A 27,177-nucleotide genomic window follows, 5' to 3' on the forward strand; every position below is an offset into this window, starting at 1 on the left:
CTCCCTGGCTCAGATCGTACATTCTGAAGTCCACACACATTTTGTTTTCTCTCCCCATTTGGGAATCCATTCTGGAGCGCAGAGCAACCTGCCAGCCTGCAAACGGCACACCGTTGACCGCACGTCGAGATTTCTTTGTTGTCTCTAGATGCCTCCAAGGCAAGTTCCTACACGTGCTCTGGAATTTTGAGGGGGCATTTTGTTCCCTTGAGCTCTCTGATATAGGAAAAGGAGAAACAATAATGGCAGAAGAGGTGGGCAATCTCCAAGCAGCAGCCTCCTATCTCAGCCCTGCAGCAAATCTCCTGGTACTGCTCACATGGCCACTATTTAAGAGTCAGGAACCTAGTTAGCTGGCAGCATAGCCATGCACTGACTTTTCCCTTGTCAAATCTACTGGGGGGTGGGGGTGGGGACAGTAAAGCCAAGGCCTGTACATTTCAAACAGCCGTAAAGCACCTGGAAAACTTCAGAGTGAAAATTCGTTCTGCTCTAGACAGCTGGCTGATAAAAAAAACAAACCCAAACCCCAAGCCTTCCAAGCTGTATTCCATGTCAGTCAAACCAAGATTAGACTCTTTTTCCTTCCTCCAGTTTAGCACTTATATCACAGGCTGTTCATGGGGGCGGGGGACATGTTTCTGTGTGTGCATGGAAAAGAGGTCCAATGCGCTGTGTGTGTGGGGGGGGGGAAGTGGCGAGTTTGGAAATACAGTCGTACCTCGGGTTACGTCCGCTTCAGGTTACGTATTTTCGGGTTTCATACTCCCGTAACCCGGACGTGTTTTTCGGTGTGCAGAAGCGTTCTGCGCAGTTCGCGCATGCACAGAAGCGTTCTGCGCAATTCGCGCATGCGCAAAGCACGATTTTCGGGTTACGAACGGCAATCCAGAACCAATTAAGTACGCAACCCAAGGTACCACTGTATGCCTTTTTCTGGTGCAGAGGAGGGACGAGTAGCACAAAACCAAGATGCTATTTTCAGCCAGACATAACCACACCAACTTATCTGGTGGTTGTTTGGAAAGAGAATCCCAGGAACCTAGACTGTTTTCCCTGCAGAAGGGCTGCTTCCAAGGGTTGGCATCTTTGATATCGGCAAGCCCTCGAGTTGCAAGAACATCAGCAGAGCCCTGCTAGCTCAGGTCAAAGGCCACTGAGTCCAGCTCCTTGTCCTCACAGTCCCGGGTTCAATTCCCAGCATCTGCAGGTAGGACTAGAAATGTCCCCTGTCTGGAGGGCCACTGCTGGTCACTGTGGGTGTTACTGAGCAAGATGGACTGGGTATGAGGCAGCTTCCTATGTAAAAAATAGGAAAACCCACCACCGCCCTGTGGAACACCCTGCCACTAGAAATTCAGCGGGAGCTTTCATGCCAAAGCTCGCTGAAAACTTTTCTGTTCCACGAGGCCTATGCAAGCAAATAAGAATCCACCCCCCGCAATGGTCTACCGATGCTTGTTTTTAATTTCTTTTTTGCTTTTAACTTGTTTTAAAACTTATTTTGTTTTTATTGTTTGGTTTCATGTGTTTATAGGCTTCAGGGAACCCGATCCCTCCCACGGTGGGCAGCCAAGAAGTAGATAAACAAGATGAGTTCTTACCAAGTCTTTTATTCAATATTCAGAGGAAGAGAGATATGTAGAAATGCTGTCTCTCTTGGATAATGGCATTGCTTTGAGTAAAGTCCCACCCCCTCCGTCTCTCCTACCAAACGTCATCCCTGCGCCGGCTGATCTGTCCCTTCTGCCTCTGAGCTTTCTGTTCTCCTACTCTCAATGCTCGCTGGGACCTGGGAGAGGGGGACGGGTCTGGCATGCTTCCCAAAGACTCTGAGACTGTCGGCTGTCTCCCCCCTGGTGTTTCTTCTTCTTCCTCCTCCTCTCCCAATATTTCCCAGTTTCTCCCCTCTGCAGCCTCTGAACTACGACCTTCTGCAAACCACTGTTCTAAATCTGTACTGTCTCCATCTTCTCTGGAAAGTGCAGCCAGGGTGTGTGTGTGTGTGTGTGTGCGTGTGTGTGCGCGGTCTCCACCATTCCTCCTCAGTCCAGTCCCTGACAATATTGTTGTCATGCGGCGTATTTTTAGGATAGAGCGATATTTTTCTGAATGAATGAATGAACAAATAATGAATGAATGAATGTTATTTAGTCCCCATGACTGAGACCTTGACGTGGCCAAACTTACCTTGCTCTCTCCTTCAATGACAATAACAGGAACAGCAGTGGCAGGCCATCGGTGCTTGGCAGGGAGGGGCTTGTCGCAATTCCATAAGACAATGATCTGAAAAGGAAAATTCATCCTTCGTTGAGTGGAATGCCTGCGTAGCCCCAAGACAAAGCTCAAGCATCCTCCTTAGTTACTCCGCCACACGGTTCAATTCTGAGCTTCCCCCAAAAAAGATTAAATTAAATTGTGCAATCCAATTCCTTTCCAGAGAGAAAAGTACACGACTCATTTTTCTGTCCTGACAATGAGGGTGGGGGAAAACCTCAACACCTCTGACAGATGCCATCAGAACAACAATTTGTGCCACATCTGGAAGGATCCTTGCAGCTCACTTTGGCAGAGGCCAAAGGCCAAAATGTTCCATTATATAAAGAGCAGGCTCTTCTCGCCTTGATGCTGCTGGTACGATACACAGTTTTGTGCCGCTTCTGTCGTGCTGTGTGAGCACAGGACGGGGTTCGGGTCCAGCTCCCGGCTCAGCTTTCAGAGTTGCCTGTGTGCTGAGATTCCAGAAGTAGTAAAGAAGGTGTGGAAGCTAGATTCAGATTTCTAAGAATCTCTGCTTTCGTTTGTGTGTGTGTGTGTGTGTCATAGCTGTCAAGTTTCAGATTTGAAAATAAGGGATCAGCAGTCTCACCTATCCCGGGGACAGTCACATGTTGGTGGTGGGCGGAGCCAGAAGCAAAAATGGGCGGAGCAGCAATGTAAACTCCAAGCGGGCTCGGAGCGGAGCAAAGAGGAGGGCAGCCATGTGCTCCGTGCAATGGAGCTCCATCGTCTTCTTGTCTGATCCCATCAAAACAGGACAGGAAGCAGCAGCTGCTCAAAGGCAGCCAGGCTCTGCCCGCCAGCTAACCCTATTGGCCGGCTGAGGGGCTCGGCGGCAACGGATAGGGGCTGATGCAGGGGGAGGAATACACCCCCCTGTAAGCACGGGAAATGGCTCCCACTTGCTTTGAGGGCTGAGGCTTTTCTCTCCAAGTAGGTGAGGTCTTCCCACCCAGTCCCTGGCCAGCAGGGGAGGAGCTGCTTCCATTAAAAACGGGAAATTTAAGGGAAATAAAAAAATAAGGGAGAGCAGCGGGAAACTGCTTAAAATAAGGGAGAATCCCGGGGAAAATGGGATACTTGACAGCACTGGTGTGTGTGTGTATCAGGTTTTTAACCCCTACGACTGGAAATATAAGCTTGGAGGTACGTGGGGACCTCTTGGTGAAATCTCAGTAAACAGGAAGGTGGCTGAGCAAAATTTGTAATGGGGGGGGGGGCTCCATGCATTTCATAGCAAAAACAGGGCATTCAGAATGGTAACAGCTGCAGAGTTATTCAAGAGAAAATAGTGCCTTAATCTGCATAGTTTGAACAGTCTGCAGAATCCAGCTTCCCTTGACACAGGATTTTAAATTGCCTGGGTGCAGAATTCTGCATTTTGTTATTTTAAAACAGGGCCGGCCAGCTGATGGCCCTCCGGAAATTGGGCTTTAGACCCCATCAGCCGAGGCCGATGATCAGTGATAATGGGAGTTGTAGATCTTCAGCACCTGAAAGGGCCACAGGTTCCCCATCTCAGTTTTAAAGCACAGAGGGCTGCTAGTCTCGACAATAAATGTCTCAGGATGCAGTACATTAAACTAAAATATATCCTCTTTGACTGGACCTTAGGCAAGGATGGAAAGCCAACTAGCATGACTTTGGGAGGATAAAAGTCTTGTGGAACACGTGCTGTTGGCCACAACTCTCCAACGAGGCCTCCTGCACAACCATACTTTCCCATTTTGACACAGTTCGCACTGAATCAAAACTTCCTGGAGTTTTGGTGGAGTCTCCTTCTTTGGAGGTCTTTAAGCAGAGGCTTGACAGCCACCTGTCAGGAATGCTTTGATGGTGTTTCCTGCTTGGCAGGGGGTTGGACTGGATGGCCCTTGTGGTCTCTTCCAACTCGATGATTCTATGATTCTATGATATTTCAGTAAGGGGGGAGAGACAGTAGCTCAGGAGCAGAGCAATCCCTGGTAACTCCATAGGATCTCAGCTACCAGAAAGACACTTGCCTGAGTCCCCGGAAAACCACTGCTAGCCAAAGCAGACGGTTATTGACTAGATCAGCCTCAGATGTTTTGGACTACAACTGGCATCACCTCTGACATCTGGCATTCCTGGCTGGAGCTGGTACTTAGAATCATAGAACTGTAGAGTGGGAAGGGACCCCCCAGGAGTCATCTAGTCTGACCCGCTGCAATGCAGGGATCTTTTGCCCAACGCGGGGCTCGAACCCACAACCCTGAGATTAAGAGTCCTATGCTCTAACTGCAGCGCAACAACTTCTGGAGGCCTCCAGGCTCTGGCAAGCAGAGCGAGATGGACCAGCTGTCTGGCTCACTGCAGGAGAGTGGGCTATCTTCACCCAAAATAAAAGCTATTTACATCTTTAAACTCTGCTGCGTTTGCCAAAGCCCTGTATTGGGAAAGTACAATGACATCTATCAAGCAAGAGGCACGTCAAAGAGGCACCCTTTGTTTTGAAGTAATCTCAGAGACATGGCTCAATGGCCTAGAGGTCAAGTATAATTCCTTACCTGGGCACAGTACTGGGATTTGGCTACAGCTACCAGGAGTTTCAGCACAGGTTGAGACTGAGAAACTAAAGGAGTAACTGCGTGGATAACGGCGGTGAATTTGGATGGGGGCTTGACGCCTGGAAAGGAAGCCAGCAGCAAAAAAATATATAAATATATGTTGTTAAGCAAAGGGCGACAAATCAAGATTGTTAAGTGAAGGGCGACAATCTGAGCAGTAAAGAATTGCTGTCATCTGAAATAAAATGAATTTTGTTGACTTCCCTGCCCCTCGCATGTGGAGGCTGGAGGCATCAAGAGCTATTTGCTTCACTCCCTGCCCTGGGCTTTTATTGATTTTAACTATTGCAATTCTATCCCATTTTTTTTTTAATCCAAGGAGCTCAAAGTGGAAGGCATGGCTCCTTGTTTAATTCCCCACAACAACCCTGTGAGGTAGGCTCGCCCAGTGACTGGCCCAAGGCCACCCAGAGGATCAGACCATGTAGGCTAGCCTTCTCCAACTTGGCGTCTTCCAGCTTCCCCAACATGGCTGCTTTGGCTGGCCCTGATAGAGGCTGTAGCCAAAAATAGGTGGAGGGCACCAGGGCTGTGAGGAAGACTGGTGTTGGCTGATCAGCTGGAGAAAGGCCTGATGGATGGAAGGTCCCACTTCATGAGCGGGGGGGTGGGGTGGGGTGGTGAGGGCACAGATCAGTGGCTCTGCACATGGAAAGTCCCCAGGTTCAGTCTCTTGGCACAGCCAGCTAAAAGGACCAGGAGATGGGAGACAGTCCTTGTGAGATCTTGGGCAGCCACTGCCGGCCAAAGTAGACAATACTGGGCTTGGTGGGTCACGGGTCAAACTGGCCCCATAGCTGCTATGCCTCCCCATTTGTTACCCAGGCAAGTGCAAGGCTTTGGTGTTACAAGGCCCTTATCAGTTACATGGCCCCAATCCCTTATCTCCCTGCTTGAGGAGTCTCTGTTGGGGGGTCCCCGATGGCTCTGGGGCATGTCTTGTAACGACCAGAAGCCACATGTCCCAAGCCTGTGGAACTCCCCCCCAACTGAGATTAGAGAGGCACCCTCCTTGCTGAAATCCAGGCACAAGACAAAGACTTGCTTTGAAGGGAGTGTTCAGGGTTCCATTGGGTTTTACGATTATGATTATTTTATTGCTGAACGGTTAATTTTCACGTGCACGGCTTTGAACTGCTAATGATTAAGTATGAAGTTATGAACAAATAATAAACGGAAAGGCCCTTTTAGTAGTTTGCTGACCCTCCACCTGTTGGCCTTGATGCATGGAGGGCTTCTTTTGAATCAGCCTCTCTTGTCAACTCAGGAACTGCTTGCACAGTTGCGTAACTGCAGCTTACATTGCAAGGCAAGTCCTAACGATTACATTGGATTTCATAAGCTTAGAAAGTTTGCCTATTGATTTCATAAACTAGAAAGTCTCTCTACAGGTATGTGGGGAACAGGTCCTCAACATGAAGGATTTCCAGGACCCATCTTGCATGACCTGTGCATGGGCAGCTATGATGCGTGGCCCAACCTCTCCACCACACTAAGAGCCAGTGCGGCTCTTCTCTCCCACTGCTTTCCTTGAGATACAAATTTTGCTCCAACCACAACCGAGAGGGGGGGGGGGACCGCCTCTCCTGGTATGTCCCGTGTAGGACCTTAAGGTCCTCAAATAATAATCTTTTGGAGGTCCCGAGCAACAAAGATGCTAGGTTGGCCTCAAATAGGGCCAGGGCCTTCTCAGTATTGGCCCCGACTTGGTGGAACAGTCTATCACAAGAGACCAGGGCCCTGCGGGATTTGGCATCTTTCCGCAGGGCCTGCAAGACGGAGCTGTTCCACCTGGCCTTTGGGTTGGTTTCTGTTTGATATTTATGCTTCATTCTTTTATTGGTGGGTTATTTGAAAATGAGACTGCAGTTTTAATATTGAATTTTTAAATTTGTATTTTAATCTGTTATTTTAATTTGATTGTGTTTATGTTTTTGCTGTGATTTTAATTAGTGTTAGCCGCTCTGAGCCCGGTTTTTGGCTGGGAAGGGCGGGGTATAAATAAAATTTATTATTATTATTATTATTATTATTATTATTATTATTATTATTATGTTATAGGGCAGGCACATCCAACAGGTAGATCGTGATCTACCGGTAGATCACTGGCTCCCCCCAAAGAAGCTCAACAAATTTGGATTCCCTAAAAAACATCTCTTTTTTTTTTGCTCTGCACCCCCCAAAAACGGGGCTTTCCTTCTCCCTAAAAAAAGGTCAACAACAACTTTGATCTGAAAGCCTTAAAAACGGGCCTTCCTCCTCCCCAAAAAAGCTTAAGAACTTTGACCTGAACCCCCCAAAAAGGGGGTAGATCACTGCCAGTTTTTAACTCTGTAAGTAGATCGCAGTCTCTTGGGAGTTGGCAACCCCTGTTATAGGGAACAACAACCCTGTGTTGAAATGAAGTAAGATCAAGAGGTGGAAATATCAGGGGTCCGTTATATAGGTAGACAGGTGTCCGCTGATGCAAGCAGAGGGAGAAGTGAGCACATTTTAACCATCCTAATCACCATAATCATATCTGCACAGCACTCCCTCTGTAGCGTGTAACATGCCACACTTGTTGGCCAATTGGCGACTCCACAGAATTTGCGCATCAGAACTGGCCACGCAATGGCCTCATACAGACACAACCATGGCTCTTTGCTGGTAACATGGCTGGTAGATTAGAAGTCAGACACATAGAAAATATGCTTCCTCCCTCCCTCCCTCCCCTCCCCTCCCTCCCTTCCTCTGGATTGATTTCCCTCCACTGATACTAAACATGTCTTTGCAATACATGTGGCATTTATAGAAACACTACAGCTTAAAAGCACAGCAGATCCTCTCATCACAACGGCTCGTAGTGAAGCGCCTCAAAACTTTCCTTCCGATCTTTCTAGTTCACAAAAGAAATGCGGTTTGCATCGCTTCACAGGGAGCTGGGAGAATTCAAGAGACGAGAGCTTAAAATGTGCTTGAAGTGACCTTGAAGCTAGTGGGACTCACTGCCTGCTATGCCACAGAACCAGTCTTCTCTTTGGAATGAAGACCACTTGCCATTTGTTACCCCCTCCCTCTTTTGCAAGGTAACAGGGGTTTTTTTTGGGGGGGGGGTGGTGGTGCTTGGGGAAATGGGATGTTGACCGCCAGGGGGAAGGGTTGGCTAAAATTGTGCTTCTGAGATGTTCCTTCCAACTGAAAGTTCAAACACCCCCCGTTAGGTTCTTCAAGTGTTTCACAGCAACTCTTGAGCGGCCGAGTTTGAGGGCAAGCTAGCAGGGGTTAATGCTGAGAAGGGAAAGAATGGGGAGATGTGGGGAGACTCAATCTAGAAAGAGGGGGTGGGGAGAGCAGGGAGCGCCACAAGGCTGGTTCCTGATTTGCGCACCCAGGCAGGGCCGTCTTACCTATAGGTGCTAGGGGTGCGAGGCACCCGGGTGCTGGACTCTCAGGGGTGCCAGGCCGAGAGTCCGGGGCCCAAGAGTTGAGTCCGGGGAAGAGCCCACCTGTCGGTCAGAGCGCCGCAATGGGCTCTTCTGCTGCAGACAGCTCTGCGCCGCGAGTTCAGGGGCGACCGAGCCAGCGAGAAGCTGAGGCAGGTGGCGGGCCGGTTCTGCTCTCCTGCGCGCCTGGGACTGGGCAACCGTGGGGGGGGGGGCGCGCCGGGCAGATCTTTGCACCCCGGCACCACATCTGCTTAAGACAGCCCTGCACCCAGGTTTTGTGAAAAGCCTGTACCCGCTTTGTGCCGCGCCACTGTAGGAATGAGACCCAGCCTCCAGATAGGGCAGGTCATCCGCAGAGAATCACTTACCTAGATTAGCATAATAGTAAGGAAAATCTCCCAGATATGATGAATACTGTGGCAGTACAAATAACCCTCCGGGGTGCTTGTTCCATATTAAGCTGTTACGTGATATGTGCTTAAATATTCTGTCTTGAATAATCTGTTAAAAGAGAAAAAGAAAGGGGAAAAGGAGCGACTCTTAAGAAGGTCTGAACGAGAAACGGGAGAGGTGGCGTCGCTTGCTGAAGGTAGCAATCAGCACACTTTTGTGCAGAAAGCCAGCAAGAGGCCGGTTGTTTAGCATTCCCGTTTAATCTATTTCTCTTTTCTCCCAAGCAGCCCCGATGATGCTGGACCCGTGCGCATTCCTGCGGGTTAGAAGCCTCGCATAATGGTATTCAAACTACCTCATTAGGCGCTGCAGAAACCGTGGCAACAGAGCGAACTTATTAGATGCTGCAAGCCGGAGTCAAAATATTTTCGCTTTTTAAAATGGCATGTCAAGCTTGCGAGGCTGATGAATCCATGCTACAATTTTGCCATCAATGTCCTGCATAAGATAATTAGTCTGGCGGTAGATTTAGACAGGGTGGTACCTTCCTGGAATAACGATGACTGTTACCTCCGCCTCCTTCCGCTTCCCCCCCACCCCACGCAAACACACACACAAAAAATATGGTGTCGGAAACACAAATTGCATGGAGCAGAATGTAATGATAACACCGTGGCTTCGGCCCAAGGAAGAATCAAAGGTGCAGTAACATGTATTCGGTTCTGCTCCAATTCTGTGCAAGCATGGAGGAAAGCAGCTGATTTTGTATGGGTGCAAAAAAGCAGGATGCTGAGGAGATCGGCTCCCGTTTTATAAAAACAAGGCCCAACCTTGGGTATCGCCCCCAGAGATGGTGCATACAACCCTCATCATTTCCAGCCAGCATGGCCAATGTTAAGCGATGCCACAATAAACAAACAAGAATATTCCGAAAGGTCTAATGAAAATAAGGTCTGCCTGCTTAAGGAAATTCCACAAGGAGGGGACCAGTGCTCACAGCTCAGTGACAGAGCACACACTTCAAATGCAGGAGAATGATCTAGGCTTGGTCTGTGGCATCTCCAGGGGACAAAACTGGGACAGTCTGAAACTCTGGAAAACTGCTAGTCGCTGTAGAGAACCTGTCACCCTCTAAATGTTGTTGGACTGCAGAACCCATCATCCTTGACCATGCTGGCCTGGGGCTGATGGGAATTGGAGTCCAACAACTTCTGTAGCCCCCACTCCTAGTGTAGAAAATACTGAGTGAGGTGGGCCCAACGGTCTGAGTTGCTAAGTGACCCAACTGCACTGGCTCCCAATTAGTTTCCGGCCTCAATTCGAAGTGCTGGATCTGACCTATAAAGCCTTAAACGGCCTAGGACTGCAATACCTCAAGGACCGCTTCTCTCCATATGAACCATCCCAGACTCTGTGTTCATCCTATGAGGCCCTTCTTCGTGTGCCTCCTTCATGTGAGGTCTAGAGAGCGGCAAAACAAGAACGGGCCTTTTCTGTGGTGGCTCCTCATTTGTAGAATGCTCTCCCCAGGGAGGCTCGCCTGGCACCTTCATTGTTCACTTTTAGGTGCCAGGCGAAAACGTTCCTCTTAAACCAGGCCTTTGGCTGATTGACACCCCATGCCTTTTTAAATGTGTTGTGGGACGGGGGGTTCTTGGTACGCTGCTGTTCTTATTTTGTGGTTTTTTTATATTGTAATTTTAAGTTGTGAAAATCTACGGATAAAGGTTGGCATGCAAATATAAGAAATAAATAAGATAAATATGTCTGGATAGCTCAGTTGAGTGTGGTGCTAATAATACCAAGGTTGAAGGGTTTAATCTCTGTATGGGACAGCTACATATTCCTGCGTTGCAGGGGTTGGACTAGTTGACCCTTCCAACTCTACGATATTTCCATTTTCCGGTCCCTGTCATTCTTGCTGTTGCCCGTTCAGAACAACCAATAAAACTGCAGCAGGAATGCCAAGTTTGGCTTTCCTGTGACAGTGCAGAAAGGGCACTTCTCTAGTTAAACTACACTGATCATACACAATACTGTTTCACTGTTGAGATTCAGGACAATGCTTCTCCTCCCTGCAACTCAGCCAGGTTCAGTTTTTGAAGCAGGCATCCAATGCCTTTGTTCAGATCTGCTTGCGCTGCTTACAGATCCCGTTATTTTGCGGGCCAAGGTCCTGACCTAAAAGGGCTTTACCAAATTTAACAGATGGCTATTTCTGGCCATGAAAACAACACTTAACCGTCTGCAGAGCTGAAACAGACCAGGGTGTGTGTGTGTATGTGGGGGGGGGGGGGAGGAATCTGTAAGAAAGGATACAGGAAAGGACAAAAAGGGAACAAATTTACAGCTCCTCCATTAACAATAAAAAGCACAGGGAAAATTGGTGCACACATGTTGCTAAATACCATCTTTGGATTTTGACTTGTAAAAGATAATGGCATTAAAGAAATCCCTGCTGAAAATTAAATCTAAAAACATTTTATTTTCTGTTTCTAACATTAGTGCGTAGGCTTGCCACAATTCCACTTTTATTGGGCATACACACACTTCTGCAAATTCAAGTCAGCTATCCTTCAAGGAGGGGGCCAAATCCAATATAGGCTGAACATGGGAACTTCTCACCAAAGGAAAGTGTGTTGCATTAGATAAGCTTCACATTTCATCTAGTTCACGGGTAGCCAGTGGGGTGCCTACCAGAGGTTACTGGACTACAACACCCACCATCCCTGCTCACTGGCCATGCTGGCAGAGGCTGATGGGAGTTGGAGTCCATCAACATCTGGAGAGAACCATGTTGGCTGCAACTGAGTTAGCATAACCGAATGAGACTTAAAGGTAGGGGTGTGTGTGTGTGTGTGTGTGTGTGCACTAGAGAAGGGCCAAATGCAGATATAATGACGGCCCATAGCAAACCATGGTTTAGAAACTGAGAGAAAGTCTGCACTCCTCTCTTTTTCCCCCTCAGGACAGTGCTAACCACCATTAAAAGTTAAGATGTGCCAACCATGGTTCCCTCATAGACCAGCACTGGAAAACATGGTTTGAAGCGTGGTTGCAAATCGTAGTTGATGAGGGAATCTGATCAGCATTAACCAAGGTTGGATGTTATGAGCGAGTGGCTTTGGGCTTACAGGCACTCCTTCCTTGCCTTGCATGTGCAGACCAAGTATTTCCATTTCTGGTTTGCAGCAACCTAGACTTTGTCATTATGTCTGAGCCTGCCAAACCCAAATTGCTTAGAAAAACAGGCCCCCAAACCATAGTTCGATGGGGGCTTCTGCAAGCCATGGTTAGCAGGGTTTGGACAAAACAGCAAACCATGGTTTGTGGCAAACCAGGATAATAACATTCTAATCGCCATCAGGTGCGGAGTAACAGAAATTGAAATTGCTAGTGTTGATAATACTAAATCATACTTTTAACATCTTAACAGTCCCAGAGAGAGAGAGAGAGAGAGAGAAATGCGTGCATGTGAGCGTTTGTAACATGCACCCACAGCTCTACAAAAATCCTTTTGAAATTGCGGCAGGCTCGTTTCGTTCCCCATCAGAGTTCCTTGTTAGTTTTCTGTCATCTTCCTCTTGAATCTACTCTATGTCCTACTAAGCTCCTCACCCCAAGCCACCCCAGGCAGACCAGTCAAAAGGCCATCAAAATGTCTTGGGGGCACAAAAGTCTGCCATTAGAAGAGAGGGCTCTGCAATTCTACTTCTTCAGAAAAGCGATTTATCCAGGAAGGTTCCCTAAAAGACCTCATTTACCAGGCCTGACAAGAATACTGATTTACCAGACCGCAAAGCCCCCAAGAAGCCTCTAGTCTGCACGAGGCAACTTTTCCCTGGAAGTTGAATGGCTTCTCATTTGTCATGGTGTCATTTTTTCTTACACCAGGCCCAGTAACAAAGAAACGTTATTTCCTCAGGGGAGAAAAGTTACAGAGACGGTGAAGGTCTTTCCTCTGTCCCATTCCTCACACAACCCCCCCCCCGAGCGACCCACTGCCCACCCCCACCCCCGAGAGCCAAGGTCAGACAAAGCCCGAGCACTGAGACCGCCAACGCCTCAACTAATATCTGAGAACAGTTACTCACCTCTAGCGTGGTCAATACAATCTTCTCAACCGAAGAAAAATAAGCCTCCCACAAGAACTGTGTCTGCTGTCTAAGTGCTAGGATTTTATCCTGATGGATAGACCTGATTGTAGAAGGGATCTGTAATACAACGTTGAAACAAATCAGACAGTGTAGAAAACATTGCAACCCGAGAACATTAAGGCACTTCTGGGGGCCTTTCCAGATGATCCGTTTACGGCACAATCAGTTTAGGTTTTATAGATCAGCGCATAGTGCATTTGGCTCTCGATTTGAAGCACACAATCCGCACTGTCAAGACAACAGCAGCAGCCGTGATAGCAGTAATTGGAAATTGAATTATACAGGCTGCTCGTTTGTGCCGCTGTCTCTCTGTCCCACTTCCGACTGGACAGGCTGTGCTTCCCACACTTCTGAGAGTTTGCAAAATCAAGAGACTTTTCCAGAACAAGATCGGTTAGCAACCTTACCCTGCCGGGAAGGTCTCTTTCACCAAGTTAACAGCGAGCCATCACCTTGGGTGACTCTTTCCCTTCACCTTTAAAATAGTTGTGAGAATTTAGCATCAATGCCCTGTAGCTGTTATTCTTATTTTGGGGTTCCAGTGCCCTCAGTGTGGGTGCCCTATAATCTTTCAAAATCAGAAAGGTTCAGTTCCTTTCCCATTTTTCCCTTCTTCTCAGCTGGCTTGACTGGATAAGCAACCCCAATGGAGGCCTTATGACCTGAAAAGATATGGCCCCTCAGATATGGCCTATTTACAGGCCAACCACTTTCTCCAAATGCTGCCTTAGCCCTACAATCCTTGGACATAGACTTAGGCTCCACCCTCTGCCACGATGAACTAGTAGGCTTCTTACTGACTGTGGCACGGTTAATGATAGCCCAGCAATGGAAGAACCAGAATGAAATACCCCTGAACATATGGGAAAATAATATCTGGGATACAGCAATATCTGAGCATCTCACCAGACACAGGAGGGCCATTAAAGACGTAATAATGAATACAGACACCTTCCAAGAAACGTGGTCCCCTTTCTTTTATGTTAATGACCAAAATCAAGACCTCCTTATACCAACCACTCAATGTTCTCAATGGAGAGGTTACGTTATGTCTGAATGTTGACTGTGATAAGTGTATGTCTAGAGACAAGGGGTAAAACAAACACCATTAGTTGTACTGCTAGATAAGTGTTTAATGGTTGTTGTATTTGTTTCAAAACCAATACAATTTTGTTTGTTTTTTAAAAAAGATACGTTCCCATACTGTCAATATATGAACTAGCTCAAGGTGCTTCATTCCCAGTCCACCATGACCACCCTTAGGGAAAGTGGTTTAACTAGATGAGGGGCTGTCAAGATGGTCCCTCCAGATATGGGACATGGGTAGCGCTGTGGTCTAAACCACTGAGCCTCTTGGGCTTGCCAATCGGAAGGTCAGCAGTTTGAATCCCCACATTGGGGTGATGTCAGCGAAGGATCTTCTCTGACAGGTGAGCTCCTGTTGCTCTGTCCCAGCTCCTGCCAACCTAGCAGTTCAAAAGCACACCAGTGCAAGTAGATCAATAGGTACCGCTGTGGCAGGAAGGTGACCTGCGTTTCCATGTGCTCTGGTTTCCGTCACGGTGTTCTATTGCACCAGAAGCGGTTTAGTCATGCTGGCCACATGACCTGGAAAGCTATCTGTGGACAAATGCTGGCTCCCTCAGCTTGAAAAGCGAGATGAGTGCCGCACCCCACAGTCGCCTTTGACTGGACTTAACTGTCCAGGGTCTTTTACCGTTGACCTCCAGATATTCCTGGACTCCAGCTTTCATCAGCCCTGCCAGCTGGGACTATGGGTGCAGCAGTCCAGCAATATCCGGAAACCACCACATTGGCTACCCGTGGGGAATAGATCACATGTGGCCAAAAACTAGATCATAGCATGAGCCTGTCAATTTAGGCTAGGCACCCCCAAACTCGGCCCTCCAGATGTTTTGGGACTACAACTCCCATCATCCGTAGGATGCCTGATTTAGGCCAATGGGACATCTTCTCCAACATTCTGCTCTCACAGTGGCCAACCAGATGCCTATGGGAAGCCTGCAAGAGGACATGAACGCAACACACTGCCCACCTATGGCTCATAGCAACTTATTCAGAGTCACACTGATAGTGGAGGTAGAACTTAGCTATTGCGGCTAGTGGCCATTGATTTTAGATTTCCGGGGTACCACCTAATGCCTGCTGTTTCCAGAATCCATGCAAAGGACACAGGACTAACTAGACTTCGAACTATATCCAGCCAGGCTGGATTGTGTTCTTAAAAGCAGGAGTACCTACTTGGGACCAGTTAACCCAGCTTTAATACCTTCCTAACGCTTTCTAATTCTTACACTCATTGGTGGATGCAGGGATTCACGTTCCACAAACAAACAAGGGGGTGGGGGGAGAGAAAGAAATAGACCATGCAAGATTGAGGTTTGCCCAACTCCGGACCTCATGGCCTTCAGGCACCTTGCAGACTCATTCAAGGGACATGCATATGTGTGGACACAGCAAAATAAATGCACCCAGGTACTTTCCTGTTCTTCACTTTCTGCTGTTTATTTAGATAAGCTCATCTGAAGGGGGGGGGTGCAGAAATAAATCCTTCCTTTTGTTTGGAGTGTGTGTTGGTTTCGGCATAGTGTTTTCTCATTAGAGGGCTGCGTTCCCTCTAAGCCTTTCAAATATTCATATATTTTTTCATATATTCTTTCCGGACTAATTATGCACAAGGCAAGGACCCATGTTTGCTTTTGATTTGTGCTGCTGCTCTGCATTTTCCTCTTAGATATTAGATTACACACAGTGAATGCTTTCTCACTCACGCACACCCCTCTCACTTTTCGGAGGGGGTTGGGGAAAATCCATTTCCCAATAAAATATTCTTAATTAGAATACATCTGTTCTCTGCACAGCCTCTTGGGAGGGGCAGGGGGAACAGCTTGGTGGCAAGGATCTCCTTATGGCAAGCACAGATTTCATATAGACTTGGCATCAAGTTCAACTAAAAGCAGCCCAGTTTGAAGTGTCCAACTTTCCTGAGATTGCTTCAGCAAAACATTAAGCCCATAACAAATGTCAGATGTGAAGCAAAAGGTCCCAAGGCAATGGGATAGGTTGTTGAACTACAACTCCCAACATCCCTGAAGACTGGCTGTCTGGCTGAGGCTGATGGGAGTTGGAGTCCAACATCTGGAGGTCCACAATTTCCCCATCCCCGCATTAGAGCCATCACTGAAGATATGGCCAGGAGGAGGAGAACAGCCGGATATATCAACTGTTCAGAGCCAGATCAGGGCTGCTGAGACCCTGGTTATTATCACGGTATGCAGAAGGTGCATTTTTCCTATGATGCTAGAGTTAAAAACTGCTCAGTTGCCTTTCCAAATAACCTCTTCCTAAGGCAGATCACAACAGATAATCTAATACCCAAACCTAACTGTGCAATCAGAAGTGAGTCCCATGTATCCAATGAGGGTTACTCACGAGTAAGCACATTTATAATTGCAGCATACTTTCACTTTTTTAAAAAAACTAAACCGGTATTTTGAATTGTTCTTGCAGGCTTGCTCATGGCTAAAATGTTATAGGGCAAAAATATCTGGGCAATATGTACAGGTAGAATGTTTAATGGCCACGTGCATTTGGAGACAGATTTTTGCGATGTTTAAGCGTACACATTTTTACTTGTTAGGCAGCTATTTTTGTAGTATAAATTTGCATTGATCGCATTAAGTTATTTTTGCCCAGGCGCTTTCAGCTGAATCTTTTGATATATATATATATACCTGTGTGCGAAACGAAGAAGCATCAAATCCATTAGACAGAGCGAGCCATTCATATTTGCAAAGCAGGGGGGAAAGCTTATTTTCTAAACTATATTTTTTTTTGTGTGAGTTGATTCCCTTCTCTAACAGATGGGAGCTGAAATCAGAGCTCCCATTTTTAACCGTGCTTGGCTATTTGCTATTAATCTCCTTGGCTTAGAAGTTGGGTGTGGGAAATGATGGTTCTGCGCTCATCTGCCACAAATACACTAGAATTATTAGAAAGGGATGACGTTTTAATAGCAGGTCATTTGTGTAATAATGGGGAAGAGGAGGTGGGGAGGGAGAATGACTTTTGCACCAAAAAGGAGGGTAGGGGGGAGAGAGGGAGAGAGGGGGGGGGACTAACTGGTTCAAGCTTCCCTGGGGTGGTAGCTGGTGTAAGGATGAAGAGAATATGTAAATAAAAACATCCGAGCTAGTCTAAAAATGAGAAATGGGAAACTGTAACACAACAAAAACATTTCCCAGAGCAGACATTCTGGCGCAGCGCCAGGTCTTTAAAAACCACTGTTAATAATGGTGTAGTAGCTAGCTTTTGGTAAGGAAGCAGCTGTGAAGAGAATCAATTCTGCCTTACAAGAGCAGGACAAAGATTTGGAACATTAATGTCCCCATGTGGGGAGGCAAGGTGGAGGTGGGGGGAGAGAAGAGAAGAGAAGAGAGGGAGACCTGGAATCCTTCCTTCCCTTTGCCTTCTGCAACCAACAAGCCCAGATCCTGCAGCTGGGTCATGCAGATTTTCAAAAACGTGCACAATTTAAATATTTCGGTTGCATGGCAGGGGCCATAATCAAGCAATAGAGCTGGATACTCAGCTGGTTCAAGCTTGGTGCTGATGACACCAAGGTCGCAGGTTTGATCCCCATATGGGATAGCTGCATATTCCTGCATTGCAGTGGGTTGGACTAGATGATCCTCAGGGTCCCTTCTAGCTTTACAAGTCTCTGATTCTATGCTTTGCATGCGGAAGGACCCCAGTTTCAGTTCCTGGCATCCGGATGCATCCAGATGCAGGGATTTGCCTCTGTTTCTGTGACGTTGGAAGAGCAGATAGAGATGCATAAAATTAGGACCGGCAGGGATAAAATGAATAGGGTGAATTTTCTCTTCCTCTCTTGCTGTCAGGCATGCGGGATTCTCTCCTCCCCCCGGTAGCATCAAAGAGCAAGGAAGAAACAAGAAAGTACGTATTTATGGTTTTATTCAGTCATCGTGGTGCAAGACAAAGAATCCTGTCCTTTACTCCATAGTGACATTGCTCACTCTGAGCTCCTGCCCTTCTCTCCCCAACAACAGCCCTTAGCTCTGGGTGGTGGGGGCAGTAGTCAAATGTCATTGACCCCATTGCTTTTGAACTCTAATTGGGCGACGAGATCTCGGGGAGGGTGGCTCTTCTATGCTTTCCAAGCTGGCTGTTCTCCCCCTCCTCCTCCTAACACCTCATAACTAAGCTGTTCTGAGTTCTGCTGTAATTCAATGCTGTCTCCTTCTTCTCTGGAAGCTACTGAAGGGGGGGGGCAATCCCCACCATTCTCCCTCCTCCTCCGAGGGAAGCAGAGGAGAAGGAGGGATGACCCTCCTTCTCCCCCTCCTCTTTGGTTCAGTCCCTGACACATGCAATACTAGAACTGCAGGTCATCCAATTAAGACGAATGGTAGGAGATTCGGGATAGACCAAACAGAGGGCTGCTTCACACAGGGCGTAATTCAATGGCAGAACCTGCTACTTGCAAGGAACAGCAATGGTCACCAACTTGGATGGCTTTCCAAGAGAGCCAGTGTGGTGTAGTGGTTAAGAGTGGTAGACTCGTAATCTGGTGAACCGGATTCGCGTCTCCGCTCCTCCACATGCAGCTGCTGGGTGACCTTGGGCTAGTCACACTTCTTAGGAGTCTCTCAGTCCCACTCACCTCACAGAGTGTTTGTTGGGGGGGGAAGGGAAAGGAGAACGTTAGCCGCTTTGCGACTCCTCTGGGTAGTAATAAACGGGATATCAAATCCAAACTCTTCTTCATGAGAGGTTAGATAAATTCATGGAGCCTTGTGCTATTAATGGCGATTGGTTAGGATGGCTGTGCACTGCCTCAAGAGCCATGAATAATAGAGCCATGGATACTAGGGAATAATGAGAGCAGGTCTACTGCTTGTAGGATGTCCACAAATATCTGGTGGGCCGCCATGGAAACAAAATGGCCTTGAGGCCCAGGGCTCACCTTATGTCGTCAAGCATTACAGAATGGTGTATTTCAAATTACTGGAGAAGGAGGAATGGTATTTTAGGATACTGGAATATGCAAGGGTTAGCAATAAGAGATCAAGATGATAGAACTTACAAGGAAGATTGGAAAATATTTGTTGATTATTTTAAAAGTCAGTGTCGGCAGGTAAATACATTAGCAGGACTAGAGTAGATTCAGCGGTATAAGGTAAAGTGAGGTAAAAAGAAGATGGGAGGGGAAGGTATGGAATATTTAGCATATGCAGAGTAGATGGGTGACTGAAGAAACCATGGAAGGAGGGGGAGGAAATCGATACTATTGGGAGTGTTTGGATGGTTATTGTATAAATGAGAAATGTGTCACAGATAAGCAAATAAAAATTTTATATACATAATGGTATCTTTGTGTGGGCCTGGCCTGACTGTGTAGCTTGGCTGATCTCACTTTCTCTTCCCAAGAAACTACTGGTTTGCAATAACTGGTCCATGGAAGAGGGAGAAAAGATCCAAGGGACATGTCCATCCTTTCCCCATGTTTCGACATCATATCCCATTGTGAAGCCATTCTGAGCTGCCCCCAAATAATGTCTTGCAGCGTGGAATACTATTGCATCCAACTTCCTGTCCCCCTAAAGAAAGGGGAATAGGAGACTAGGAGGGGCCTGGTGTCTTGTTTTGAGGAATATGAACTTTGAAAATTCCCGTACTGATCTGCAGCTCTTGGACTAATGTGTGGATTGGAACTTAGCTACCCACAGGAATCTACCTTCCAAATGTCTAAACCATCAAAACACACATATAAATGCGTACTTTGAATGAAAAGTACACGTCTACACCTCAAAACACCTATTTAAGTCTGCCAACTTCAACTGTTCTCTTGTGAGGGTGACTTAAGTCAGATACCAGCCACTGAGACCGTTCAGAACCATGAATATCTTGGAAGTTGAAAGAAACTTTTCCCTTCCAAGCACTTTGCAACTCAGAAGCTCGTGTGCATTTCTCTAAAAAAAGAAATGAGCTGCTCGTACATTTTTAACCAAGACATTTGGAGGCCTGAGTGACCTTCATGTCAGAAAGTGAATGATGCCTTATTAAATGAGTTAATATTCACAATGACACAGACAAATCCCTCCTGATAAAAATCTCTTTTATAGCCGTGACCTTTCGGATACATCTTTCCTGGAAGTGTGGGAAATGGCTGCCACTGTCAACCACTCTGACGAAGGCCACGGTTTCTCCCTCCCCTCCCCCCCCCGCCTTACCTGTAATAGCAATCTCTCATCCCCTATGACGGCAGCTTGATTCCAATCAATCACTTCGGAGAATGGCAGCTCCCATCCATTGCTGAGCATCACAGGAACACAGGCAGCCTGCGTAGGCAATCATTAAAATCAGGGAAATGGAAACTATTGCAGCAACGCCACGCTGGCCCTTCCAAGGCCCTGTGGCAATGAAATTGCAGCCTATTCTGCAGAAATGGGACTTTAATAGGGAATTATGTTGAAAAGTATTGTGGGACCATTGCCATGCCACATTTTAAGGATCACTGAACCTTGGGTCTGGTAGGTCCACTATTGGAAGGCTCATACACTCAGACCACAGAGAAAGAGTGGGAAGACCATCAACGGAGTGGCCCTTCTTTATTCCCTCTAACGCCTCGCTACTTGCATGGGTACACACAGATTGGTACAGGCCCATTGGTACATCCCTATGTGGGCCACCCTATTGCAGTCATATTGCACAGGTTCTGGATGGTTTGCAATGGCTACTGATTTGCTACTGAGCCAAAACGAAGGGGGGGGGGATTATTAAAGATTTCCAAAACACGGAAAAGTACACGGCATCTCCACTTTCAATTCACAGTGTCTTTTCCACGGTTCGTTTACACATAGTGAGAGATGCTTTTGTCATAGACATATTGCGGTTGGGGGGAAAGAGAGGGGAGAGAGAGATAGGGGGTGTTGTTCTTTCATTCTGTCGCACAGTGTTAGCGTAGGGGGCGGTGTCAGCATCATGTTCTTTCTGCGTGTATACACCCACCCACCCACTGAGAGAGGTTACGAGGGATGAAGGTGCTCTTCTTGATATACAATGCCCTAACAACTTCAGGTCTGGATATCTGGAGGAAGGCCTGGACCCATATAAGACCTTCCTGCATGTCGAGATCCTCAGAGAAGGCTCTCCTGGTTTTACCGACCCCAGTTGAAGCACGTTCCATGGCAACCCAGTGGGGAGGGCCTTCTCTGTGGTGGCACCCAGCCTATGGAATTCCATATCCTCTAAAGAAGGCGGGCCTAAACTCTGATGAGCTTTTGGTGCCTCCTTAAAACTCACCTGTTCACCCAGGCACCTGCTGGCTATTAATTCCTAGCTTAGTTATATCACTGGCTACAGTGGTTAGGATTTTAGATCTTAATCTACCAATTCCATTGTATTCGATTTAGCTCCAGCACCCCCAGAATGTGGGGGAATGCCAGCCGGGAAGAGACCTTCCCTGAAGCCCTTCTCCACAGGGCTGCTTCTAGCAACTTCATTTGACAGCTTCAGTCATATTCTCTATCTTGGCCTTTGATGGTTCAGGCGTTTTGTTTTGTGGGATCCAAATTTGTAAATGCGGCATCTTTCCTTCTACGGTATGGCCTCCTCCACCTCCACTTGTGTGCCATGGTAACAGGCTCGTTTCCTTTCCATTCACAACTGTGCCATTCACAACTGACCCTACCGTTTCCAGTGCCTGCTGTTTTGAAATCCTGGTGGACCAATTCAGGGTCAAGGACATACGTCACCGCGGCAAAGCAGAACCCTCCCGACCCCAGCCTTTTGCTGCAGAGATGCCCTTTATTTTTTAACAGTTATTTTCATGCCATTTTAACCCTGGGCATGCTCTCCCCTGCAGATTGCTTCCCTGTTCAAAATCCAACCTAATTGATGCCGTCACTTAAAACTTACTTAGTATGCAATGTGAAAACCCGGGCAGAATTTATAGGCAATTTTGTCTCGGCTGAATTAAAACAATGAGCTGTATTATTTATTTCCTCCTAACTTCCTGGTTGGATGAAGTCAGTGTTTCTCCAGGAATATAGATTCTCTCCCTCCACCACCCCACCCCACACACACTCCCCATGTTCAACAAACCCTCTTAGGCTAAGTCAACCCAGCTTTGGTGCGGGCAAAATAGCTGCCAACTGCTCCTGAAGTAGGAACGCTGGATTATGGACTATTAGGGAAATGAAATCTCCAATCCGCCTTCCTCTTGCCTCGCTATCACACAGCACAGAATTCCAGCTGACAGGAGTGCTAAACGGCTCTAAGTCTCCAGTCAAACGGTTGATCTTACCTGCAGGGCCTCCAGGAACCTGAAGGATCCCAGCCTCCGGCCACGAGGGACGAGACAGAAAGTGGCATTGTGCAGCATTTCACGATAATCATACCTAACAGGAGAAAGGGGGGGGGGGGAAATAATAAATTAACAATGAGCCTGGGAGTAACTGTGCATGCAAATGTAAACATCTGGTGCTGCACATCTGGTTAGACTCATCGCCGGACCAGCTCACATCTGCAAAGCTGGCATCGCATTAGGGGAGGCACAACAGGAACAAAAGCAAAAAAGATAAAGGAAAATAAATGTACAGGTGAAACTCGAAAAATTAGAATATTGTGGAAAGGTTAATTTCATACAATAATAGAGTTGGAAGAGACCACAAGGGCTATCCAGTCCAACCCCCTGCCAAGCAGGAAACACCATCGAAGCGTTCCTGACAGATGGCTGTCAAGCCTCCGCTTAAAGACCTCCAAAGAAGGAGACTCCACCACACTCCTTGGTAGCAAATTCCACTGTCGAACAGCTCTTACTGTCAGGAAGTTCTTCCTAATGTTTAGGTGGAATCTTCTTTCTTGTAGTTTGAATCCATTGCCCCGTGTCCGCTTCTCTGGAGCAGCAGAAAACAACCTTTCTCCCTCCTCTATATGACATCCTTTTATTTCTTTCAGTAATTCAACTTAAAAGGTGAAACTAATATATGAGATAGACTCATGATATGCAAAGTGAAATATGTCAAGCCTTCATTTGTTATAACTGTGATGATTATGGCGTACAGCTGATGAGAACCCCAAATTAACAATCTCAACTTTGGGGTTTTCATCGGCTGTACGCAATAATCATCACAATTATAACAAGCAAAGGCTTGACATATCTCGTTTTGCATGTCACGAGTCTATCTCATATATTAAACTCCAGTAGCTAATGAAAACAATTGCTCACATAAATGGACTTTTCCACGATAATCTAATTTTTCAAGTTTCACCTGTAGATGGCAATATGCAAACAAGCGAGTGAGCTGAATTGAGTTCCTGTGCTCAGTGCCGGATTTACGTACAGTATAAGCTAAACAAGCTATAAATTAGGGCCCCACTCTCTTAGGGCAGCCCCCCCAAAAAAAATTAAAGAAAAGAAAAACACCTGGATGTATATTTCCAAAATATAAGATAAAAAACAAATAAAATAAAACCTACATACATAAACAGTGTTTTGTGTTGTGTAGGCTCCTGTGGTGTAAGCAAGGCCCCCCCGTTAGCCTGCTCCCTGAAATATCACTGGTTTGCTCATTTCTATTTATAGGGTGCTTACATTCTGCATGTGCAAATGGCTTTAGATACCTATTAGGTCCATAAATTACCATAATATAGCATATATTCCACACACAAAACAGCGACAATTTGTTGTTGACAAAGGACAGCTGGACATATAAAGGGCCCCATTACCTTCAGTAGCTTTGGGCCTCATCAAACCTAAATCCGGCCCTGACCATCCTACAGATTAAGGGTCCCTATTTTCCAGGGAGTTCCAGAATTACGGAAGCCACCCCTGCTTCTGATTTGACCCCAGAATGTCCTTTCTTCATTTGCCAGCGCCGCCGCAAGGCTCAGGGAAGAGGATGAGCCGGAGCTTGCCCTGAGCAGCAACGGCAGTGGTGGCTGCAAAGGGGCATCCGGTTGCCTTTCCGTGGCCCCCACTGCCAGCCTCCTCCCTTGGGCAGTTTGCGGCGGTGGCAGCGGCTGGAGAGTGGGGGAGAAGGAGGCCCAGTCTAGTGTGATACACTGGCTCTCAGGTGCAGGCAGAGGGGAAGGCAGCCCTGGGCGGGAAGAAAGGAAGTGGGAGGGGCAAAAAATGGGGGGTCGAGGAGGGTCAGTTGTGGTGGGGGGTGTGGGAAATGTCCCTATTTTCACCTGAGGAATATTGGAGGGTGTGGGGTTTGCAGTGCAATGCCGTCACTGGTCAGAGAAGCAGAGAATAGGGGCGACTTTTAACGGAGGTTCAAGGAGACAGGGAGAGTGAATAAGTAGCATGAGAAGAAGAGAAGAAGAGTTTGGATTTGATATCCCGCTTTATCACTACCCGAAGGAGTCTCAAAGCGGCTAACATTCTCCTTTCCCTTCCTCCCCCACAACAAACACTCTGTGAGGTGAGTGGGGCTGAGAAACTACAAAGAAGTGTGACTAGCCCAAGGTCACCCAGCAGCTGCATGTGGAGGAGCGGGGATACGAACCCGGTTCACCAGATTACGAGTCTACCGCTCTTAACCACTACACCACACTGGCTCTGAGAGAAAACAGGTAGAGAAGAATTTGGTTTTGTCTGCATTTTTAAGTGACTAGCCCTCATTTTCACCCCCTGGGTTCGTACATTAATTTGAATGCAATTATTATTATTATTATTATTTTGGAATTCACTTAAAATAATCACAGATTATTGTGGAAACAGGATAGGCCAAACACATGGAAAAGTGACATGTCCCAGAAATAGACGACCCGTCTCACTAAAAGGGAACCTGGGCTTGGAATTTGTCCCACTTTGCTGTTCTTTGTAAACGCGACAAACATTGTCTATTTTTCTCGTCTTGGGATTTTTGATTTCGCACTGTAAACTACCCTTGGGAGAAGCTGGGATTAATATTATGTCTTAATATTACACACACACATACACAAAAACATACAGCATCTCTTTTGACTAAGCAGCAGAACAAAAACCATTTGTTGTTTGGAAAATGGTCTTGAGATGCATTTCTGAGCTCAACAGATGCTTTTGCAATTTTTGTCGCTAGAATGATCTTGCGGTGAGGAAGATTGGCTCCGATTAATGTCGGATTGTTATCATTTTTTAATAAATCTACGCTTTGAATATGTGATTAATGAATTGATTTAATGCATCCCATTAAGTCACTCATGCTTCCCATTCTGGAAATATTGATGCAAAAGCTGCCCCACGAAGGCATCAATTTATTGTCACCGGAGAAAGAGTTTTGACAACCAATACAGCCAACCAAGAACAACCAGGCACCAATACAATCTCACTTTGATCAACCCAGTAAAGGGTGAAAAATGGCTAGAAAGAGTCAGATTGTGTAACTGTGGGGCCAGCAGGGGACAAATTAGCTGGGCTATGGAGGGAGAAAGAGCAATTCTAAATGTGTGTGTGTGTGTGTGTGTGTGTGTGTGTGTGTTGTGATGCAAGACTGGTTTGGAGAAGAAATTTTGGCAATTAAACACAGAGGACCGGTGACCCCCGTTTCTCAAAATTAAAGCGTTTAGCTAGACCCTACTGCTTTCTTTCCAATTCCATCAATCATTTCAGAACCATTTACCAAAAACACACATCAAATCCCTAACAGTTTCAAGCCAGTTATTAGCTAATTGTGTGTTTTTGGCAAACCTGCAAATGGCTCTCAACTTGCCAGCCTGCTGGTTCCAGAGACAAAAATGATCAAGATTGAATCTCTCCTTGCACCCCCCCAAACAACCTCACATCCCTTAAACACACACATGCACCTTCCCTTTCTAGAGAAATTTCTGTACTATGCAAATAGTATAGTAAAATAGTCAATTTTTTACTTTGACAGTAAAATCCTGCACAAAAACATCGCAATGCTAATAATCTCATTTAATCATAGCCTGCAGACACTGAATGTTTTAAAGGTATTCTCTCTCTCTCTCTCTCTCTGTGTGTGTGTGTGTGTGTGTGTGTTTGATACATCTATACAGTGGTACCTCGACTTACGAATTTAATCCGTTCCAAATGCACATTCGTAGGTCGAAAAATTCATACGTCGAAAAAAGCGATTTCCCCATAGGAATGCATTGGAAACGAAAAATCCGGGAAAATTTGTAAGTCGAGTAAACCGCATCTAAAATCCGTAAGTTGAGTAAATCCCATCTAAAACCAACCTATGTCAAAAAATTCGTAGGCGTGCAGGCACTTTTTTCATTCGTAAATCGAAAAATTCGTAAGTCGAGGTACCGCTGTACATGGACATATGCAGAGGCTGTGAAGAGTGGACTAAACTAATTTTCAATTACAGGCCCCAGCATTTCAGTCCCATGTGCTGAAAGTAGTGTGTATAACTTGCATGGGAATAAGTGTGGTTGTATGGGGAAAAGCCACTTGGAATGGATTAAGATTCCCTCCACCAACTTGTGGGAGGGGGGAACCTTCTCGTCGTGTTATTCCAAACTACAGAAGATGCAACTGATAGGTTGTATTTAAAAAGAGTAAAACCTGGTATGCGTGTACCTAATCTCATCCCCCATCTCCCTTTTTATATCACCTTTTTAAAAAATCAACATTTTCTTGAATCTTCTCCCTTAGATTTACACAAAACATTGTGACATATAGCTACAATGATGCGCAGTTACACTGATCCAATTCCGAGCAGCCAACCAAACCCATAAACAGTGTGTATGGAGAGAATTCTAGGAAGTCTACTATGAACAAGTGCCAACTGACCCCCAAAATGCCTGTTATCTCAGAATCATAGCATTGCAGAGCTGGAAGGGACCACAAAGGTCATATTTCCCCTCTTCCAATGATTTTTTTTGCCCAAGGTGGGGCTCGAACATACGACCCTGAGATTAAATGTTTCATGCTCTGCTGACTGAGCTACTCCAGCTGCTGTATCTGTTTATCTGTTCCTTTTAACAGCACTGAAATTTGCAGAAACCAGCAGGCGAGGCTTTTCCAGATGTGGCGAGTAGCATCACCATCTTCTCATGCCTGCACATCTGGCTACACTTGGAAGCACAGGAGCAAGGGCTAGTAAAAAAGAAGAAGAAGTTGGCAGTTAAAGCACTGGAAAGGGATGAACAGAAGCGGCTGTGAGCTCTCGTTTGGAGGCACGATGCCATTCTGTGGTATCTGAAGAAGTGTGCATGCACACGAAAGCTCATACCAAGAACAAACTTAGTTGGTCTTTAAGGTGCTACTGGAAGGAATTTTTTTATTTATTTTGTTTCGGCTATGGCAGACCAACACGGCTACCCACC

General features: G+C 46.5%; 1 protein-coding gene across 1 annotated transcript in view; it reads right to left on the reverse strand.

The window, feature by feature from the left end:
- Positions 1–27,177, reverse strand: part of EXT1 (exostosin glycosyltransferase 1) — a 254,182-nt gene that overhangs the window by 12,707 nt on the left and 214,298 nt on the right. The window contains exons 2-7 of the mRNA XM_033155780.1: positions 22,199–22,292; positions 20,124–20,231; positions 12,784–12,903; positions 8,665–8,797; positions 4,809–4,927; positions 2,191–2,286 (exon numbers count right to left, since the gene is read on the reverse strand). Of these exons, the coding sequence (XP_033011671.1) occupies positions 2,191–2,286; positions 4,809–4,927; positions 8,665–8,797; positions 12,784–12,903; positions 20,124–20,231; positions 22,199–22,292 (670 nt within the window). The remainder of the gene's footprint in view (positions 1–2,190; positions 2,287–4,808; positions 4,928–8,664; positions 8,798–12,783; positions 12,904–20,123; positions 20,232–22,198; positions 22,293–27,177) is intronic.

Source organism: Lacerta agilis, chromosome 7, assembly GCF_009819535.1.
Source record: "Lacerta agilis isolate rLacAgi1 chromosome 7, rLacAgi1.pri, whole genome shotgun sequence".
NCBI classification, from domain to species: domain Eukaryota; kingdom Metazoa; phylum Chordata; class Lepidosauria; order Squamata; family Lacertidae; genus Lacerta; species Lacerta agilis.